The sequence below is a fragment of the Pongo pygmaeus genome, chromosome 6 (assembly GCF_028885625.2).
Source record: "Pongo pygmaeus isolate AG05252 chromosome 6, NHGRI_mPonPyg2-v2.0_pri, whole genome shotgun sequence".
Classification (NCBI taxonomy): Eukaryota; Metazoa; Chordata; class Mammalia; order Primates; family Hominidae; genus Pongo; species Pongo pygmaeus.
In genome coordinates, this window is record NC_072379.2 from 116,365,702 (window position 1) to 116,389,032 (window position 23,331).

At 37.5% G+C, this 23,331-nt stretch overlaps 1 protein-coding gene across 1 annotated transcript in view; it reads left to right on the forward strand.

Moving 5' to 3' along the window:
• Nucleotides 1-23,120, forward strand: part of CFTR (CF transmembrane conductance regulator) — a 193,483-nt gene extending 170,363 nt beyond the window's left edge. The window contains exons 24-27 of the mRNA XM_054495543.1: nt 7,252-7,341; nt 19,135-19,307; nt 19,913-20,018; nt 21,361-23,120. Coding sequence (XP_054351518.1) covers nt 7,252-7,341; nt 19,135-19,307; nt 19,913-20,018; nt 21,361-21,561 — 570 coding nt within the window. The 3' untranslated portion in view covers nt 21,562-23,120. The remainder of the gene's footprint in view (nt 1-7,251; nt 7,342-19,134; nt 19,308-19,912; nt 20,019-21,360) is intronic.
• Nucleotides 23,121-23,331: the final 211 nt, after the last annotated feature.

Genomic DNA, 23,331 nt, shown 5'->3' on the forward strand with positions numbered 1-23,331 from the left:
AGTCTGTGTAATCTTAGGCAAGTTATTTGATTTCTCTGTGCCTCTGTTTTCTTGTCTGTAAAATGAGTATAATGGTAGTAACTAATTCATTGTGTTTTTGTGAGGATTAAATGAGTTAATAACTAGTACTCCTCCCTGGCACATAGTAAGTACAATATGCTGTGCTGTGGTGGTTGTTATTATTTTTTATAGTTCCTTGAGCAAAAGAAATAATGTCCCCATCTTAGTATTATATTGGAGGTATATACCATAGAAGTGAACAAAAGAATATAGTTTCACAAGGAAAGTGATAATTAAGGTGGTTCATAAAGGGTCATAAACTTGTAGATTTTAGAAATGTGGGGGCATGAGGATGTGGAGAGGGTATTCCAGGATGCCAGGCAGGGATATTATGGATAAGTACTAAGATGGGAACTAGAAAAAGTTGAGGGGCAAAAGGTCAGAGGAGGCCACAAGTTAGGGAGTATTAGGAAAAAGAAGTTAATACTTGACAAGTGCCAACATGGCTTCATGAGGAATGGGTTGGGCCTTTTTGAGTGAGGAAGAGGCTGTTGAAAGGGTGGTGGAGGACCCTGCTGCTGCTGGCGGCATGGGGTGTAGGTGGCAGGAGAGGCAGGGACATGAACTAGGAAGCTCTCCAGCTATGAAGTTATGAGTCTGGAGTAAAATAAGGACAGAGTAGGGGTGGAGTACTGAACTTAAGGGAGGAGAGAAAAATAATTGGTGTGGAAGTAGGTACAATGCAATTTTATTATTTCTGAGCCTAAAAATGTGAAATTTTTGATTATTTGCTCTGACCAGGAAAGTATTTTCTTTTATGCTATCTCTGAAAATGTATATACTGAAAAGTTGTAGTATAAAAAGGTTGTAAAGCATTAAGTAATTTTAGAGGAAACAATAATTTGGATATTTTACATGCAATCATTTATATGCAAATATATGTAAATATTACAAAATTATTCTGTATTAGTTACAAACCTTAAATATTTTTGACTGAGGAATATTTTATTCATCTATTTATAGCTACTTTGTTCTAACTAATAGATATTCTTGAAAACAAAGCAACACTTTTTTGGAGACACAGTCTTGCACTGTCACCTAGGCTTGAGTGTGTTACCTTGAACTCCAGGGCTCCAGTGATCCTCCCACCTCAGTCTCTTGGGTAGGTGGATTACAGGCCCACACTACCATGTCCAGCTGTATTAGTCCATCCTTTCATTGCTATAAAGAAATACCGGAAACTGGGTGATTTATAAAGAAAATAAATGTAACTGGCTCACAGTTCTTCAGGCTGTACAGGAAGCATAGCAGCATCTGCTTCTGAGGAGGCCTCAGGAAGTTTTCAATCATGGCGGAAGGCAAATAGGGAGCAGGCATGTTACATGGCGAATCAGGAGCAAGACAAAGTGAGGGAGGAGGTGCCACACACTTTGAAATGAGCAGATCTCATGAGAACTCAATCACTGTCATGAGAACAGCGCCAAGAGGATGGTGCTGTACCATTCCTGAGAAATCCACCCCCATGATCCAGTCACCTCCCACCAGGCCCCGCCTCGAACACTGGGAATTACAATTCAACATGAGATTTGGGCGGAGACACAGATCCAAACCATACCACCAGCTAATTTAAAAAAAAAAAAATTTTTTTTTTTTTTTGAAGACATGGTCTTACTATGTTCTACAGGCTGGTCTTTAACTCCTGGCCTCAAGTGATCCTCCCACCTTGGCCTCCCAAAGCACTGGGAATTCAGACATGAGTAACAGTGCCTGGCCCATACTTATTTTTAAACATTCTCTACCATAAACTTAGGATCTTGATTTGTTCACACTGAACAGATTTTTATTATACAGATTGAATTTTTAAGAAAATGTTGCAGACATTGTCAAAAAGGGAGATCCAAACCACTGTGATATTTATAAGCATTTGGGCCACATTTTGATAGAACTATACATGGAGTGTGTGTGTGTATAAATATATACATATATATTATTTATATATATGTATATATATATAAATATATACATATATTATTTATATATATATAAATATATACATATATTATTTATATATATATAAATATATACATATATTATTTATATATATATAAATATATACATATATTATTTATATATATGAATATATAAATATATACATATATTATTTATATATGTATATATAAATATATACATATATTATTTATATATGTATATATAAATATATACATATATTATTTATATATGTATATATAAATATATACATATATTATTTATATATGTATATATAAATATATACATATATTATTTATATATATGTATATATAAATATATACATATATTATTTATATATATGTATATAAAAATATATACATATATTATTTATATATATGTATATATAAATATATACATATATTATTTATATATGTATATATAAATATATACATATATTATTTATATATGTATATATATAAATATATATATACACACACATTATTTATATATGTATATATGTATATATGTATTTATATATATGTGTATATATATACACACATTATTTACCTAGCTACTGTGTGAGTGTGTGTATATATACACGTACACACACACACACACACATATATATATGTTTCCCTTCTGAGCCAAAGCCAAACAGCACTGTATGCTTAAAGAAAAACAGTCATACTTCCCACTTATGTAATTTATATTACATCCAGTCACCACACCAGCCAAACTGCTTATTGTTTTTTGTTTGACATCCAATGCTAAAGCATAATGCCTGTTGCAGTGAAATATACATGAGAAACCCTGAGAACTCCATATAGCCTCACCTGTTTCCACTGAGTTGAGTTGAGGAGTCAAGCTGTAGCAAAAAGGTTTGTCACAGGGTGGGTAATGGTGCTCTTATTTTTCACTGGGTCTCAAGAAGTGCTCTTTATGACATATATGGCATTGAATAAATATCAGATATTTGCACATCCTAACTTTCCTATTGGTGAAGTTTCTTAAAAGAGAGATAAAGGGCCATTGTGTGATTGATAGTTTCAGGTATATTTTTTGCTGCACAGTCAGTCCGAGTGTACCACGTTGGGCAAACCATTTAACTTCTCAGGGCCTTGACTGTTTCATTTGTAAACCGGAGAAAAGGACTTGGGTGACCTCCAAAGATCTTTCAAATTTAGAGATGAGTTTGTGGAAAGTTCAAACAGTTTAGAAAACAGAACTAAGACACCCATCGGCACCCCTGGAAGCAAGAGAGTGCCAGGTACTATTTGTAATACAGGAATGAAATGCCTAATTGTATGAAATTGAATTCTAACTGAACCAGTTCGTTCAGTTAAATTTTTTTTTCAATTAGAGTGCTTACTTCAGTACCTAACACTAGACAGTAAACTGTAGACAAAAGACCTACAGAATTTCTGAATGGTATCAAATTCACCACACTTAAAACTTTGGGATGTCTAATTTCAACCAACAGCTTTCTTTCTTCATAATGTTGAATATATATGTATCTATTTTAGCTAAACTTAATATATATCAATATACTTTGATAGATATTTTATATAAACTATTAGACTATAGTATTATGAGTAAAAGACCTACCATTTCCCAAGCAATTATAAAGAACGATCAAAATTTTAATGAGTTGTTAGTATTATTTCTTTAAAGATTGTGATACTAATAAATATTTGGCCACATTTTAATAGAATTATACATGGTGTGTGTATGTGTGTGTACGTATATATATATGTGTGTGTGTATATATACATATATGGCAGCAGAGATATATATATCTACACACATCTAGATAGATATATACATGTATATCTATATATACACACATATATCTGTGTGTCTATATACATATGTGTATATATACATACATACATATATCTGCACATATATATATAGTGTGTGTATATATATATATTTTTTTTTTCTTTTTCTGAGCCAAAACAAAATACTAGGTTGTAATAGCTATTCTTTCAGAAGGAAGAAAAACAACATGTGCTGAACTCTGAGTCTGATGTTTTTGTATTTTACTTTCTATTTTCATATCAGTTAATTTATTTATTCAGGCAGAATTTATTGAGCATATATTATGAACACAGCTTTTGCTAAGGACAGGGTACGCAGCAGTTATGGTCTAGTAGGAGAGATGGATGTTAAAAACAAAATGCTCACAAATGCACATATAATCTTAATACTCACTGTAAGCTAGGAAAGCAGAGTGTGAGTACTATGAGACCACATGTTGGGAGATTGTATTTGGTATTGAGGATCAGGAAAGATACCCCTGAGGAAGTGATATTTAATTTGAAACCTAAAGAAAGCAGTTGGCCATGGGAAGAAGGTAGGGAATGAGATTCCCAGGCAAGAGGAATCCAAAGTATGAAGAAGCTGAGGGAGTGAAAGAAAGCCAGTGTGGTGGCAGGAAGAAAGGGAAGGTAATGGAGAAGGGCACTAAATGAGTCAGAGAAGTAGGAGCGGCTAAACCATGTAGGGTCGTGTAGGCCATCTTAAAGGCCTGAGTGTAGTGGAAAACCTTTGAAGGTTTGTTAAAAGGTCAATGAAATGTTCTAATTTCTGTTGTAGTGAATTGCTTTGATTGCTGAATGAGAATGGGTGGGTAGAGATGCAAGAGTGAAAGGGAAGAAATCAACTAGGAGGCTCTTGCCCTGCTCCAGATAGGACTGATAATTAATTTTATTTGGGAAGATCAGGGAGAAAGATAAGTCATGAATGACTCCCAAGTTTCTGGATTGAGGAAATGAAGGTACCATACATTGAGATGGGAAAGCCTAGGGGTAGAGTAGCTTTGAGAAGAAAGGTAGCATTTTCCCATTTCATAAAACATGGAAGATCAAAGAGGCTGGGTTCCTGTTTGTAGACATACCTTCCAGGCCAGAACTGCATTACTACAACATCTTTGCAAGCCACATTGCCTTTCATAACTCTGTGTCGGTGTTGATGCCGTAACCTCTTTGGCCTTCCCCCCACCATCCTCCCGCAGTCCTCCATGATAATGCCATTATTCCGTTTCAATTTGTGTGCTTCCATTGGATGTGTAAGTCTCCTTGAAAGTTAATGAGGCTGTAGCCCATATGAAACCCTTCAACTCAGGTCCTGCATAGGAAGAGGAAGCTAATCTCTCCAGGAACTGAGACTGTGGCTAGAGGGATGGATAATTGTTTAAATAAAGAATATGCTGCTGAGTACTGATGGGCTCTTTATGTACCCATCAGACTGCTGCTGCTGCCCAACCTTTAATCTTTCCTGAGCTTTAAATTGGAAGGAAAAATGGTCCACAAAGGATTTGAGCCATTTTGCTGTGGTGATGAGGAGCACAGGTTAAGAGACAAACACTCCTGTGTTTGAATTCCAGCTCCTACTATCTCCTAGCTAAGTGACCTTGGACAAGTCACTTACCTTCTCCAACCTGCTGTTTCTTCATGTACGTAATAGGATTTACCTCATGAGGTTGACATGAATATTGAAAGAGATAACATATAGAATGAGCCTGTCCCAGGACGTGGTTCATGATAAGTCTGCCATAAATGGGAGCTATGTGTCCCATCCTTTTGGAGGAGATAACTTTTCTGTAGCAGGTAATACATTGTTTGATACTTGGTTAACCCTTACAATTATCATTTCCTGTTCTTCTCAATAATGCTAGAAACCTTTTATTTAAAGAACCACAATATAAAATGAAAAATATATAAAAAAACAGCAAATGGAAAAATTCTATTGGCAAGGCTTTTTAACTTTATATACTAAATAAATCCAATTGCTTAAATAATGAACTGACTCAAGTTCTCAGCACTGCTTCTTGTTTAATTCTCTTTAGTTTTTCAGAATTCTCCAATAATGACCTTTGTCTACTCTCTTCAGTTTATTCAGAAATTACTTTTATTTACATAGAAGTTTGGAGGTGGATACACAAACATATCCCTCACATATCTTATGATTCTATGAGTCATATGCTCATCTCTTATATTCCCTCTGTAAAGCAATGTAGGTACCTTTCAGGAAGGTGATTTTGATATAGGTTGAGAAATATCAGCATGGAGGTCCTAGCTGACCTCTCTAGAGAGTTTCTGAGACATTTGACAACAACTTTTTCTTTAAGTCATAAGTTATGCCCCGGGGTATGAAATTTCTAACATGACCCTCAGTAAACTTGGTTGCCTTGCTGAGGATACTGTCCATCTGCCTGAGAGACACAGACACCATTAATTGGGGATTGACTTGACTTGTGTGGTTCCTTGTGGACCAGATGGCCACTAAATATTCTCATTTCAAGGTAACTGGTAAAAACTACACTTCAAGAAATTTCATCATTAATTCCCCTTAGTGGATGTTATTAACCAAAGGCAAAAGAAAAAAGGGTAAAAAAATTATTCTAAATGTTAATATCGAAAATATTATTTTCAATTCACCCCAGGCACAGAGAACTAAATATTATTATTGCTGTTGCACCGGCATTCCCCAATGAGACAGTGATTTTCTTTTAAGACATTTTTAAATAATATAGGCAGAATTAAGTAGACAGTGATCTGGTAAGTAGATGTTTCAGGGTGATAGCTGTGCAATGCTCCATGCAGGGAATTAGATTGTCACTTTGTTCCTTACCAGGAGCATGCATTCAGTTAAATAATTATTTGACTTCTGCTCTTCCACTGATTTCTAAGTTGAGGCTCTCTCTTGTGCCTGTCTGATCAGATAAGTAGAGTTGTGCCTTGGTTTATAGATGAGATAAACATGTGTATTTGAATAAGCATAAGTTAAAGAAATTTCAAAATCCCTCAGGAAGCTAGGCTTATCAGAGAAATCCAAGGAAATACATTAACAAACTAGGAATTTGTTCTAACAGGTTAATTATAACTCATAAACTTACTGAGTTTTTTTACTTTTTAATTTTATATTACATTTGCTTATAATAAGGAATATTGCTAGGAATAAAATTTTTTAATATTCTACAATTAACAATTATCTCAATTTCTTTATTCTAAAGACATTGGGATTAGAAAAATGTTCACAAGGGACTCCAAATATTGCTGTAGTATTTGTTTCTTAAAAGAATGATACAAAGCAGACATGATAAAATATTAAAATTTGAGAGAACTTGATGGTAAGTACGTGGGTGTTTTTTATTTTAAAATAATTTTTCTACTTGAAATATTTTACAATATAGTAAGGGAAAAATAAAAAGATATTTAGGTTATTCATACTTTTTTCTTCTTTTCTTTTTTGCTATAGAAAGTATTTATCTTTTCTGGAACATTTAGAAAAAACTTGGATCCCTATGAACAGTGGAGTGATCAAGAAATATGGAAAGTTGCAGATGAGGTAAGGCTGCTAACTGAAATGATTTTGAAAGGGGTAACTCATACCAACACAAATGGTTGATATAGCCGACATCATTCTACACACTTTGTGTGCATGTATGTGTGTGCACAACTTTAAAATGGAGTACCCTAACATACCTGGAGCAACAGGTACTTTTGACTGGACCTACCCCTAACTGAAATGATTTTGAAAGAAGTAACTCATACCAATAGAAATGGTTGATATGGCTAAGATCATTCTACACACTTTCTGTGCATGTATTTCTGTGCACAACTTTAAAATGGAGTACCCTAAAATACCTGGCGCAACAGGTACTTTTGACTGAACCTACTTCTCTCCTCAGTGGTAAGACTCCAACCATCAGGCCCTATCTTGGTCCACTTAGGCTGCTAAAATAAAATACCAAAGACTTAGCTGCTTATAAGCAATCTTTGGAGGCTGAGAAGTCAAAGATCAAGGTGCCAGCAGTTTTGTTGTCTGGTGAGAGCATACTTCCTGGTTCGTTGATGGTGCTTTCTTGCTGTGTCCTCACATAATGGAAGGGGCAAGACCTCTCTGGGGTCTCCTTTACAATGGCATTAATCCCATCATGATGGCTTTGTTCTCATGACCTAATCACCTCCCACATGTCCTACATTCTAATACTATCACCTTGGGGGTTAGGATTTTAACATGTGAATTTGAGGGGGGTGGGGGGACACAAATATTTAGACCATAGCATTTCCCTCCTGACCTCCAAAGTTTATGTCTTCTTCACATGCAAAATACATTCATTCCATCCCAATAGCCCCCAAAGTCTTAACTTTTTCCAGCATCAACTTACAAGGCTAAATAAAGTCCAAGGTTTCATCTAATTATCAGCTAAATCAGCACAAACAGCTAAATCAGGTAGAGTGGGACTTAAGGTGTGATTCCTCTATAGGCAGCTTGCTCTCCAACTATGAAACTGTGAAATCAAACCTATTATGTGCTTTCAAAATAAAATGGTGAAACAGGCACAGGCTAGACAGTCCCATTTCAAAAAAGAGAAATAGAAAAGAAAAAAGGAGTGACAGGTCTCTATAAGTCTAAAACTTTAAGGCTTGAGAATAATTTGCTTTGCTTTGCCTCCAGGCTCACTGGGGTGGTGTCTCGCCTCTGGACACACTGGGGTGGAGGCTTTATCCTCATGGATTTGAGTGTCTCATTCTTTGTGGCAGGTCTGTGCTCCAATCCCACACCTATGGCTCCCTGAGTGTGCAATTGCATGCCTGGTGGTTCTATTGGTCTGGGATTGCATAGGTGGCCCTGCCTTCATAGCTCCACTGGGCATTGCCCTAATGTGGCCTCTATGTGGTGACCTCACCCCTGGGCCTCTACCTGGGCCCTGTGACTCTCTGGGTTCTTGAAATCTAGGTGGAGGCAGCCATCCCCCTACAGTTTTGCTGAGTGTAGTGCATGAGTGCGGGGGTCTGCTACAGCTATACCTAGGGTGGTGGAGATGCATGGCAATGGAGTATGGGGAGCTGATATGGTTTGGGTGTGTCCCCACCCAAATCTTATCTTGAATTATAATCTCCATAATCCCCATGTGTTGAGGGAGGGACCTGGTGAGAGGTGACTAGATCATGGGCATGGTTTCCCCATGCTGTTCATGTGATAGTGAGTGAGTTCTCACGAGATCCAATGGTTTCATAAGGCAGTTTTCCCTGCTCTTGCACCCTCTTTCTTGCCTGTCACCATGTAAGACATAACTCTTTCCCTCCCGCCATGATTGTAAGTTTCCTGAGGCCTTCCCAGCCATGCAGAACTGTGAGTCAATTAAACCTTTTTTTTTTAATAAATTACCCAGTCTCTTTATAGCAGTGTGAAAATGTGCTAATACAGGAGCAAAGACTGCAGTGTGAGGTGGCAATGTGAAGTCTGCAATGTGAGGTGGCACGGGGCAGTTGTAGCCCCTCCTTTGAAATCTTTCTGCCCTACCCCAGGCTTCTGCACTCTGAACCTATGATGGGAAAGGCAGCTTGGAAGATCTCCAAATGGCTTTGGAGTCATTCTTCCATTGTCTTGGACTATAAATTCTGGCTTCTGTTTAGGTGGCTGACTAATATCCCCACTGTCTTAATGCATAGCACATAGTTTCTGTTGAGATGGCTAGTCCATAGTAATTTACTTATCAAATTTGGCCACACCCTTTGTATTCTCTCCTGAGCAGGCTTTCTCATCTTTCACAATATGGATAGGCTGAGAATTTTCCAAATTTTGAAGTTCTGCTTCCCTTTTGTTCAATAATTCCATTTTAAAGTCATTTCTCATCTTGAATTTTACTATGAGCAGTCAAGAGTAACTAAGCTGCTCCTTCAACTTTGCTTGGATATTTCCTCAGTCAAATATTCAATTTCATTGCTTTCAAGTTCTGCCTTCCACAAAACACTAGGACACAAACAGCTCAGCCAAGTTCTTTGACATTTTATAAGAAGGATAGCTTTTCCTCCATTATCCAATAACATGTTCCTCATTTCCATCTGAAAACCCGTCAGATTGGCCTTTACCGTCCATATTTCTGCAAACATTCTGCTCATGACCACTTAGGTATTCGGTAAGAAGATAGTAGCTTTCTCTACAGCTCTCCTCCTCTCTGGAGCCCTCACCAGAATTGCCTTTAACTGCCCATTCACAGCAATGTAGGCTTTTTCTAGCATGTACCTGAAAACTCTTCCAGCCTCTACTCATTACCTGGTTCCAAAGCTGCTTCCACATTGAGTATTTGTTACAGCAGTACTCAGATCCCAGTACCAATATTCAGTCTTAGTCTACTAGGGCTACTACAACAAAATACCATAGACCAGATGTCTTATAAACAACAGTAAAATTTATTTTTCACAGTTCTGGAGGCTGGGAAGTTCAAAATCTGGTGCCAGCAGATTTTGTGTCTGGTGAAGGCCTGCTTCCTCACAAATGGCTGTGTTCTCACTGTGTTGTTACATGGCAGAAGAGTGGGCAGGCTAGCTCTCTGGGATGTCTTTTATAAGGGCACTAATGCAAATCATGGGTTTAGGGTACAGCCCTCATGACCTAAATCACCTCCCAAAGGCCCCACCTCCTAATACCAGCATCTTTGAAGTTAGGATTTCAACATATGACTTTGGCAGGGGGACAGAAGCGTTTAGTTTATAGCAAACCCCATAAGTAGCACTACTTTGTCCTTCCCTAATCAATTTGCATCAATGAAACATGAGTTAGAAGAGACCTGGGTGACTCCACTACACTGGGATTATTCCCAGTATAAGGTATCACCTCTCCACACCTTCTCATCTACTCCCTATCTGAGTTCTGAAGCTCTCCACTACAAGAAGGAGGCTTTGGTTTGACTTGATATACTTCTCTGGGAAATAGGTTTAGCACAAAAGAGTGATGCTCATTCTAGAGCACCTGCAAATGACAATAGTTTTCTTTCAAAGTCGCCAGGAATCGTCTGCCTTTGGGTATGTGGCTGTGAGCACTGCCGGGCAAAATGCTATATGACCTAGATGAGGCATATGCCATCCTTCGAAGCCATTCGGACATTATATAGGAAATACATTAACTAAAATGAAATAAAGTTTTCTAAATAACACCTTATGTTTATCTAACAGGTGGTTCATTATAATTGAGGGCATTATACAGAGGAATTTGGTGGGAAGGAGAGCTGGAGAAATTCTCGAAATTCTGGGTTTCTTGAACAGAATACTCTAGGTATAAACTTATAATTTTAAAAATATAAGCATTATATTAAAGAAAAGGGAACATAAATTATTTTGTTTTATTAAACTTAAGTCCAAAGGTCTGGATTGTGGCAGAATAGGATCAGGGGACCTAAAATGTTGAGCCTCAAAGGTCTTCTTAGAGAACAACTGTATTCCACTATTAGCACTTTTGGTCCTTGTAGCCCAATTTCTGTTTATCCCAAATTTTCTTCCCTTTTCTGCCTCCCTTCACAGTGGACCCTGCCAGGAGCTTTGAAATGCCTGTGAGTGTTAAACACTTACCCGTTGAGTGCCCAACCTTAACATGCCCCTAATAAAATGTACTTAGATTAACCGTTTTCATTATCAAAGTTTCCTTATTACCCAACAAACACAGGGGCTTTAAAGAAAACATTAACTAAATTGCAAGTGACACATTTTAAGATCTTTGATGTGACTTCAGAGAATGCACTATAGGAACACAATGCAATGGGAGGGAAACTTGGGAGGGAAGACATCAGCCTTTATAAAATCTGCAAGTATTGCCAAATCAAAATAAAATTTACAGGAAAGCAGGATCATAAATATAATCTAAAATCTTAGAACCTGTGGTTATGATTTTAAATACTAATATAATGCAAAATTTTTACCTGTTTAGATTTTTATTTAATCAGTTCGTATTTAGGTATATCCTTTTACTGTTCTCCTTTTTAATAATTTACCATTCACAAAGATGATGGTGTTAGTCTAACTTTAATGTCGTGAGTGCTTTGAGTAGTAGTGCTAAGTTTTTGTTGAGTAGTAGTGTGCTTTTTTGATTAGTAGTAATAGGTTTTTGATGAGGAAGCCTGCTAGCAGCATACAAACAAACAAGCAAGTATCAGCCTAGAGAAGAAGAAAAGGCATTTGGGTTTCAAAGTCACAAGGCCTAGGCTTTAGTCTAATACAGCTGATAATATAATTTGTCCAAACAGGACATTTTTGGGTGTGTCAAACACTAAACTGGACAGGACATTATGACAAAAGTGTAAAGCAGGACTTTCCGGGGCAAACCAGGATGTATGTCATCTCACTTGGTCCTCTCTGTCCTTGCGGTGACTAGTATCTCTAGAGGTAAATGAACAGAGTAATGACAAATAGCCAAACACCTGAGTCTTATCCCAACAGCACCTCCTATATAATTCCCCATTATCCCAAATGGAAATTAAAAATATATACAGTGATAATTCCAGGCCAAGAAATGCTTTATTTCTAGCTTGGACTTGGCTTTCAACTCCAGTGCAGAATCTTATCCTTGCTGATCTGGACTGTATCTCATGAAACCATGGGGACTTGTACCTAGTTACTTGCTGGAAGGCTTAGAACCAAAGCTGGTCCAGAGAGTCTCCTTTTTCCTTATTTCCTGGGTCCAGACCTTTACCATGGTACTCTGCCCTATCATTTGATGGAGGAATTTAAAGCAAGTCCAAGGGAAGGAAAGAGAGTTTCTAAAATCTAGAACTTGGATAGTTTAATTTACCCATCCCAAAACAGCTTAGGCCCAGACAGCTTCTCTCCAAGATCGGTGCCAAACTGAAATTACCAGCTGTGTAGACCAAAGAGAATTTCAAAAGAAACTGAATCCCAAGGGAAAAAAAAAAAGACTTCTGGCATTGTGGCCCAATAAATTGGTAGGATTGTTGTGACTTTTCAAGTTTACATGTAAAATGGGCCCAGCGCAGTGCCTGGCAAATATAGGTACTAAGTAAAAGTAACTATAATCATGTTTTTTTAATCTGGACTTCACTTGGTCATCCTTTAAATGGTGTCTGACAGAATCCTAGTTCTTGTCTCACTTTACTTAGTTTCCCTGGGAAATTTCATGTGTCCTTTTGGCTTTAATTAATATCTCTATTTTGATGACCTCCATATCTGCCTATTCCCAGAGCTTTCCACGTGGTATCTAAGCACATGAAAAGCACCTTATGTCAATAAGTGAGTTCCTTCCCTGCCCCACCACATACCTGTCCTGTGTTCCTAATTCCACTGAATGGCATCCCACCCTCCAGTTTCCCAAGGCCAAGACCTGGGACTCATCTTTCACTCTCAAGTTCCTCCACGGGTACCCACATGTCACATCCTGTCAATGCTGTCTCTGGGGAGTATCTGAAATATATTCACTTTTCTTTATTTCCACCTGACACCACTATTAACACTTGCATGAATTTCTGAAATAGGTTCCTGGCTCATTTCCCTCAATGACCCCCAATAGTTCATTCTGCTCTTTGCAGCTCTGGTGATCTTTCCAAACCCCACATCTGATCACTTGTTTCTTCCCTTCATATGGCTCCTTAAAGCCTTTTGGACTTAGTCCACACTGCTTAAGGTGGCTTACCAGGTCCTTCATGATTTTGTCTTTGTTTGGCTTTCTACACTCACTGCCCAACTTCCCCTTACTTCCCATGATTCAGTTATACTGAATTTCTTTGGTTTCCTAAAGCACATGTGCTTCCTGTTCTGCAGAGGCTTTTTTGTTCACATGCTCTTCTCTACCTGAGAAACTCCCCCAGCCCTTCACTGCCTCCTTCTACCATCTTTCAGGCCTCTCCTTACACATCACTTCTTTCCAAAAATCTGCCTTGACACTGCAGGTCTCAGTTTCCTAGGTGTACCCTATAACTCCACCCCTTTCATAGCATTTCTCACCCTGGCTGGAGATTTACCTTGTAATTTGTCCATGTCCCCCACTGGAGTGGAAGTTCCTGGAGGTCAGGGATTATATCCTATTAATTGTGGTATTTCCAGTGCCTAGAGTAGTCTTGCATACATGGATGGTATTCAATAAATATTGGTTGAATGAATAAGGAGTTCTTTCATTTCATATGTAATAGATCATGGAAACAGCCTTGTGATCGATACACAGCAGGTATTACCATCCTCACTTTAGAATGAGGACTCAGAGCCTTGAGATGTCTGAGGGCCTTGACTGGGACAGCTGGCAGATGCAGGAGCAGAGCTGCATTACCCCTGTGGGCTATCTCAGGGTTGTCCGTAATCTAAGTACAATGTCTGTTGATTTTGGAATGAAGGCTTTTTGGGTAATTGTTTGCTTTTTCAATTACTTATAAAATAGTTTCCATCCTTACTCATTGATAGTAAGGTTAGTTATTTTAGAAAACAAGCTAAATAGCAGAAATAGTGGCCTTTTAAGTTGAAAATTTACCCTGAAAAATCTACAGAGTAGCAAACAGAGTATCAAAAGGAGTTGACTGTGTCTATTTTTATAACTGCCACTTATGGATTATTCAGTAAAACCACAATTCACTTTTATGATTTTTTTTCATGTTTCTCTGTCACAAGAGCAAATGCTCCATAATAACATTCCAAAGTACGGCAATAGCAAAAGTCAACATTTTGAATCCTTTACAAACTCTTAGACTTTTTTTTTTTTTTAGTTTAACATGTTACAAAACAAAATTTCTTCTTTTTTCACAGCAGTTTGGGAAGTACATACTATTTATTAGCTCATCAGCATGAAGCTGGCAAATTCTTTTTCCTAAAGTTCTTTATGTCTACAAACTGTTGATGTTTTTATTTATTTATTTTTAATGCTAGGTTGTAATGAAAATAATTAGAAAACCTTAGATTCTAGTAATTTTGAAGTCTTCTTAGTTTGGACAGGACTGAGCTAAAGTTTGTACTTTTTAAAAAATTTATTGAAAAATGGTTTCTAATGATAGTGTTAAAAAGATTATATTGGGGGCTGGACGCAGTGGCTCACACTTGTAATCCTAGCACTTTGGGAGGCCGAGGCGGGTGGATCACCTGAGGTCAGGAGTTCGAGACCAGCCTGGCCAACATGTAGAAATCCCCTCTCCACTAAAATACAAAAACTAGCTGGGCATGGTGGCAGGCACTGTAATCCCAGCTACTCGGGAGGCTGAGGCAGGAGAATTGCTTGAACCTGGGAGGCAGAGGTTGCAGTGAGCCCAGATCACACCACTGCACTCCAGCCTGGGCAATAGAGCAAGATTCTGTCTCAAAAAGAAAGAAAGAAAGATTATATTGGGAATATATATATGTGTGTGTGTGTGTGTGTATATATATATATATATATATACACACACACACACACACACACACATATTTAAAGGATAAAAGATTCTGCTGCCACAGATCACTAAATCAGATGATCTCTAGCAATTTCCTGTTTGTTTTTTGCCCATAGTGCTTATCTCTTTGAACAGTAATTTTCCACTATTTTTCTCCCCTTTTGGACCAAAATTTCCTTTACGGCAGAGCCTCCTGTTATTCATCTTTGAATCTTGGGTCTGTCAGAGTACCTAGAATTTAATAAACTCTCATTAAGAGTCAGTTGAAGGAATATATGACTAAGCAGCCATTTACATCCAAAAGATCCGTAGGAGAATTCTTATCAGCACATGTGATTGGTAACAATAACTTTGTACTTTTCAAAAACAATTACTAATCTATCTTGCTTTCCATTATCTCACCAAAGCCTATTACCATGTCTGGCAGAAAATAGATACTTAATAAATTTCTTAAATGTTTACTGACTTCAATTTTAAGTTTTATTAACTATGTTGACTTTTCTCTAATGAAGGTGATTCTAAAAAGCTTTTTACTATACTTTATAGTGAATAAAACAGTGAGATAGGAATATTGCAAAATATCCCGTGTTGGTCAGTCTTAGTGTCATTCATTTTAAAAATTCTGTTCTCTAAATATTGACAGTTATATAAAAATTGATGTAATTATTTACTTCTAATAAAGAATTTCATCTGGGGAAAAACATACTTTGCTCAGCTCTTTGCCACAAGTGCAAAGTCTAAGACAGTCAAATAGCTTTCCTAGTATGTCCTTAGGAACTTAGTGTATGACTGGTGTGAATCTAGAGGGAGCATACTGCATTCTGACCAAAATCTCCACCCTGTTACTATGGCCATCACTAACTTCACGGTATTGCAGTACTTCCTGCTAACTTACTTCCCAAGGCAACTTGTGAAGGAAAATTCTTACAAAGCTGTTGTCACACGAAGGTAGTGTTTCAGTTACCGAGCCCATGTCCAATAATACTAATAATTACTGTACATTAGGCTCCAATAATACTAATAATTACTGTACATTAGGTACTTACCATGTGCCATACTCTGTGGGAGCCGCTTTCCACAAATTATCTCTGGTAATCCTTGTAACAACCCTTTGACATCAATATTATTATTTTCTCCATTTTTTTGCATATGAGATAAATGAGACTTAAAATAATGCACCTGATATCATCAGCAAATGAGCTGAGGAGGGCGGATTCAAAGCTGATTGTATTTGACTCTAGAGCTGCAGTCTTTAGCCAGATCTTTTCTTGCCGGTTAATTTGACTGAAAAAAAAAAAAAAAAACAACAAAACCCTCAAATACTGCTGATTGATCTAAAGTACTAACATTTCTATCAGTGTTAGGGAACTTTTAATTTTATAATTTGATTTTGTGAGAAATTTATAGCATCTTGAATACTCACATGCAAAGTGATATGTCTTAGATAACATTTTACAATGGCAGAGCTTAAGCTAGTGCTCAGTCATTCATTCATCCTCAAGTTTTGATTCATTTATCCTTCATCAAAACTCTGTTTTGTTTGGCCACCCACATTCTAGGAGCTCCGTACATATTTGATAAATGAATGAATTGTTGAGGTTGACAGTTACCCAGGACTGGCATTAGGAACACAGGGCTGAAGAGCACCTTTTTACCCTCAAGAAACTTACAGTCTAATGAGGGAACTTGCACAAATACTACTATCACTAGGTGCCTGGTTGAATGGCTTAAGAGATGATCAGGGATATTCAGAAGGATATGTCAGGCTTAGCAATGGCATCACTTGAGAGCATCAAGGTGTTTAGGGGACTACAAGATGTTTGGTGCTGCTGTGAATAAGAGTGAAGGGGGCTCCATTTGGATGCCTCATACACCAGGCGAGAGACCTTAGATTTTATTCCACCAGGAGGAGAACTACCATAGGATTTAAAACAGAAATGATTTGGTCAAACCTACATCTTAGGAAGATCCCTGGGGTGTTTGTATGGTGGACTTGCAACTTGACTAATTGAGATTTGTAGGATGATGCTTAAGAGATGATGATGACCGAGACTGGGGTTACTGTAATAGAGTTGGTAAGGAGGAGAATGATTTAAAAAGTAATTGGAAGAATTCTAGGGATGGAGATAACATACGAAAAGTATTAGCTTATAGGTGGTCATCAATACACTGAAAATGACTGGGATCTAAGAGGAGAATCTGGAGAGTTGGAAATGACAAAGACTAATATTCAAGGGGGCAGGAAGAAGGAGAGTTGTTCACACATGACAATAGGAAGAAATGGCCATAGAGTGTGTGGTTTCTCTTAAGCCAAGGAATAGATGTTTTAAGAAAGAAAAATTCTTGCGGTGGGAAGCAGTAGAGACAACAGATGCACATTAATTTCTTGAGATTTCTAGATGACTAAATGGGTGGATGTTGAATGATAGCTAAAGGAGAACCCAGAAACAAGGGAGGGATTTTGTTTTTGTTTTTTAAAAAAGATAGACCATAGCAGCTTCATAGACTGAAACAATAAAAAAGTTGAAGGCACAGAGAAAGATGAAGGTCCTCTAACTCCCTGCCCAATGCCCTTTATTCATATTCTCAGCACCTGTATTTCTAAATTTTATGTTTGAGTCTTTGGGGTTACATCAGAGTAGTCCCCCTTGTCTAATAAATGTGTTTACGTTTCCTACCATACCAGAAACTCTTCTCAAACTTTAATGAATTTCCACAAGGTGAGATTACTTTAATGAGAAACCAACCAAGGAAAGGAGTATCATCTGCAATATACTTTCAAATGTTTTTTTGCTTGTTTGTTTGTTTCCTGTCCAGCTAAAAAAAAAAAAAAAAAAAACAAGCCATTGGTCCTAACACAACTTTCATTTTCTACCCCAATATCAAAGAGGCTTAAAATCTCCTGGTAATATGATGGACACACAGTTAATTTTTTATGAATAAACACAGTCTTATGGGCCATTTCTGAATTTATCTCTGAAATCATAAGATTCTTTCTAAGCCATTATCTCATTCTATATTACAGTCAGGTGGAGCCCATCTTACCTCCTCATACTAAATTCTAGACTTCTCAAGGGCAGGAGACAATCATCTGTATATCTCTTTGGCCTTCATACACTCAGGAGTACTTGCCAAAAATAAACATTTAATGCACATTTATTTGAATAACTGATAAAATCCAGTACTTCAATAACTTTGTCATATTTTGATAGAATGGGTTTCTGTATCTATTTGCATTTTCAAACTTTACTTTTACTGTCTAGCTTAAAAAAAAAGCCTTTGACCCTAATACAGCCCTCATATTCTACCCCAATATCTAAGAGGCTTTATATCTCCTAGTGTTATACCACTATTTTAACTCCAGTATGTTTTACTTGACAGTTTCATCTATTTGTTACAGTTAGTTTTTATGAATTCAAGAGATGAATACCAATTTTCCATGTGTAATTTAAAAAACCCCACAGTTGATTATTTTATGCTATCTTTTGTCCTCAATCATGACAGAGTAGAAGATGGGAGGTAGCACCAAGGATGATGTCATACCTCCATCCTTTATGCTACATTCTATCTTCTGTCTACATAAGATGTCATACTAGAGGGCATATCTGCAATGTATACATATTATCTTTTCCAGCATGCATTCAGTTGTGTTGGAATAATTCATGTACACCTTTATAAACCCTGAGCCTCACAAGAGCCATGTGCCACATATTATTTCCTTACTACCTTTTGGGATATGTGGCACATAATAGGCACTTATTGAAAGTTTCCTAATGAATGAAGTACAAAGATAAAACAAGTTATAGACTGATTCTTTCGAGCTGTCAAGGTTGTAAATAGACTTTTGCTCAATCAAATTCAAATGGTGGCAGGTAGTAGGGGTAGAGGGATTGGTTTGAAAAACATAAGCTTTCAGAACTCCTGTGTTTATTTTTAGAATGTCAACTGCTTCAGTGTTTTTAACTCTGTGGTATCTGAACTACCTTCTCTAACTGCAGGTTGGGCTCAGATCTGTGATAGAACAGTTTCCTGGGAAGCTTGACTTTGTCCTTGTGGATGGGGGCTGTGTCCTAAGCCATGGCCACAAGCAGTTGATGTGCTTGGCTAGATCTGTTCTCAGTAAGGCGAAGATCTTGCTGCTTGATGAACCCAGTGCTCATTTGGATCCAGTGTGAGTTTCAGAAGTTCTGTTACTTAATAGCACAGTGGGAACAGAATCATTATGCCTGCTTCATGGTGACACATATTTCTATTAGGCTGTCATGTCTGCGTGTGGGGGCCTCCCCCAGGATATGAAATAATTGCCCAGTGGAAATGAGCATAAATGCATATTTCCTTGCTAAGAGTCTTGTGTTTTCTTCCGAAGGTAGTTTTTAGTTTCATACAAACTCTTCCCCCTTGTCAACACATGATGAAGCTTTTAAATACATGGGCCTAATCTGAGCCTTATGATTTGCCTTTGTATCCCATTTATACCATAAGCATGTTTATAGCCCCAAATAATGATTCTACATAATGATTCTACATAATGAAAAATGTACTCATTTATTAAAGTTTCTTTGAAATATTTGTCCTGTTTATTTATGGATACTTAGAATCTACCCCATGGTTGAAAAGCTGATTGTGGCTAACGCTATATCAACATTATGTGAAAAGAACTTAAAGAAAGAAGTAATTTAAAGAGATAAATTAATAGAACAATAGACATATTATCAAGGTAAATACAGATCATTACTGTTCTGTGATATTATGTGTGGTATTTTCTTTCTTTTCTAGAACATACCAAATAATTAGAAGAACTCTAAAACAAGCATTTGCTGATTGCACAGTAATCCTATGTGAACACAGGATAGAAGCAATGCTGGAATGCCAACAATTTTTGGTGAGTCTTTATAACTTTACTTAAGATCTCATTTCCCTTGTAATTCTTGATAACAATCTCACATGTGATAGTTCCTGCAAAATGCAACAATGTAAAAGTTCTTTTCAAAAATATGTGTCATACAGCCATCCAGCTTTCCTCAAAATAGCTGCACAAGTTTTTCACTTTGATCTGAACCATGTGGTGAGGTTGAAATACAGTAAATCTAAAATGGCAGCATATTACTAAGTTACATTTATAAATAGGATATATATACTTTTTGAGCCCTTTATTTGGGGACCAAGTCATACAAAATACTCTGCTGTTTAAGATTTTTAAAAAGGTCCTTATGATTCTTTCAATAACTAAATCTCCCATGGATGTGGTCTGGGACAGGCCTAGTTGTTTTACAGTCTGATTTATAGTATTAATGACAAAGTTGAGAGGCACATTTCATTTTTCTAGCCATGATTTCGGTTCAGGTAGTACCTTTCTCAACCACCTTCTCACTGTTCTTAAAAAACTGTCACATGGCCAGGCACAGTGGCTTACGTCTGTAATCCCAATACTTTGGGAGGCTGAGGTGGGAGGATTACTTGAGGCCAGGCATTCAAGACCAGCCGAGGCAACATAGTGAGGCCCCATCTGTCTTTATTAAAACAAAACAAAACTGTCACAGCTTCTTTCAAGTGATGTTTACAAATTCCCTATGGTTTAGTCACAAGGAAGTTCTGAGGATGATGTATCACGTCATTTCTGTTCAGGCTTTTGAGCCTCCTGGAGGTAAATGGCTTCCTTGTTGAAGGCTTGTTATTACCATGATTATCACTAAGCTTAAAGTAACAAATTAGGGGGGCAGACTCACAACCTCTTGCCCTGCCATGGACAAGTTCAAGAATCTAAGTAAAGTCCTCTATTGTCTGATCTTGGATTTGCTCAACCTGAACAAGCCAAGGAGGTGTATTAAACTTAGGCACATCCTGACCAATTTGGAATTTTTAAGCTTCAGATCACTGTGGAAGAGGCTGAACTCTTTATGGTGCTGTAGACTTACAATCATTTTCTAGGTAATTTATAAGGGACCTAATATTTTGTTTTCAAAGCACCTTCAGTTCTACTAAACCTCCCTGAAGAATCTTCCAGCTGCTGAGTAGGAAATCACAGCTAATTTCACAGATGGTAGAACCTCCTTAGAGCAAAAGGACACAGCAGTTAAATGTGATATACCTGATTGTTCAAAATGCAAGGCTCTGGACATTGCATTCTTTGACTTTTATTTTCCTTTGAGCCTGTGCCAGTTTCTGTCCCTGCTCTGGTCTGACCTGCCCTCTGTCCCAGATCTCACTAACAGCCATTTCCCTAGGTCATAGAAGAGAACAAAGTGCGGCAGTACGATTCCATCCAGAAACTGCTGAACGAGAGGAGCCTCTTCCAGCAAGCCATCAGCCCCTCCGACAGGGTGAAGCTCTTTCCCCACCGGAACTCAAGCAAGTGCAAGTCTAAGCCCCAAATTGCTGCTCTGAAAGAGGAGACAGAAGAAGACGTGCAAGATACAAGGCTTTAGAGAGCAGCGTAAATGTTGACATGGGACATTTGCTCATGGAATTGGAGCTTGTGGGACAGTCACCTCATGGAATTGGAGCTCGTGGAACAGTTACCTCTGCCTCAGAAAACAAGGATGAATTAAGTTTTTTTTTAAACAAGAAACATTTGGTAAGGGGAATTGAGGACACTGATATGGGTCTGGATAAATGGCTTCCTGGCAATAGTCAAATTGTGTGAAAGGTACTTCAAATCCTTGAAGATTTACCACTTGTGTTTTGCAAGCCAGATTTTCCTGAAAACCCTTGCCATGTGCTAGTAATTGGAAAGGCAGCTCTAAATGTCAATCAGCCTAGTTGATCAGTTTATTGTCTAGTGAAACTCGTTAATTTGTAGTGTTGGAGAAGAACTGAAATCATACTTCTTAGGGTTATGATTAAGTAATGATAACTGGAAACTTCAGCGGTTTATATAAGCTTGTATTCCTTTTTCTCTCCTCTCCCCATGATGTTTAGAAACACAACTATATTGTTTGCTAAGCATTCCAACTATCTCATTTCCAAGCAAGTATTAGAATACCACAGGAACCACAAGACTGCGCATCAAAATATGCCCCATTCAACATCTAGTGAGCAGTCAGGAAAGAGAACTTCCAGATCGTGGAAATCAGGGTTAGTATTGTCCAGGTCTACCAAAAATCTCAATATTTCAGATAATCACAATACATCCTTACCTGGGAAAAGGGCCGTTATAGTCTTTCACAGGGGACAGGATGGTTCCCTTGATGAAGAAGTTGATATGCCTTTTCCCAGACTCCAGAAAGTGACAAGCTCACAGACCTCTGAACTAGAGGTTGGCTGGAAAAGTATGTTAGTGCAAATTGTCACAGGACAGCCCTTCTTTCCACAGAAGCTCCAGGTAGAGGGTGTGTAAGTAGATAGGCCATGGGCACTGTGGGTAGACACACATGAAGTCCAAGCATTTAGATGTATAGGGTGATGGTGGTATGTTTTCAGGCTAGATGTATGTACTTCATGCTGTCTACACTAAGAGAGAATGAGAGACACACTGAAGAAGCACCAATCATGAATTAGTTTTATATGCTTCTGTTTTATAATTTTGTGAAGCAAAATTTTTTCTCTAGGAAATATTTATTTTAATAATGTTTCAAACATATATAACAATGCTGTATTTTAAAAGAATGATTATGAATTACATTTGTATAAAATAATTTTTATATTTGAAATGTTGACTTTTTATGGCACTAGCTATTTTTATGAAATATTATGTTAAATCTGGGACAGGGGAGAACCTAGGGTGATATTAACCAGGGGCCATGAATCACCTTTACGTCTGGAGGGAAGCCTTGCGGCTGATGCAGTTGTTGCCCACAGCTGTATGATTCCCAGCCAGCACAGCCTCTTAGATGCAGTTCTGAAGAAGATGGTACCATCAGTCTGACTGTTTCCATCAAGGGTACACTGCCTTCTCAACTCCAAACTGATTCTTAAGAAGACTGCATTATATTTATTACTGTAAGAAAATATCACTTGTCAATAAAATCCATACATTTGTGTGAAACGTCGTTGTTTTCAGATGCGTTCACTTGTCATGTTTCATCAGTCTCTTACTCCAATTTCTAAGCTTCATGGAACATGAGACATGAATCTGTCTTTTAGATATAGCCTCTTTTGAGAATTCACATGAATTAGAACACACATTTTTAGTTATCTGTTTAAACTATGGTAAAATATACATAAGATAAAATTTTCCATTTTAACCATTTTAAAGT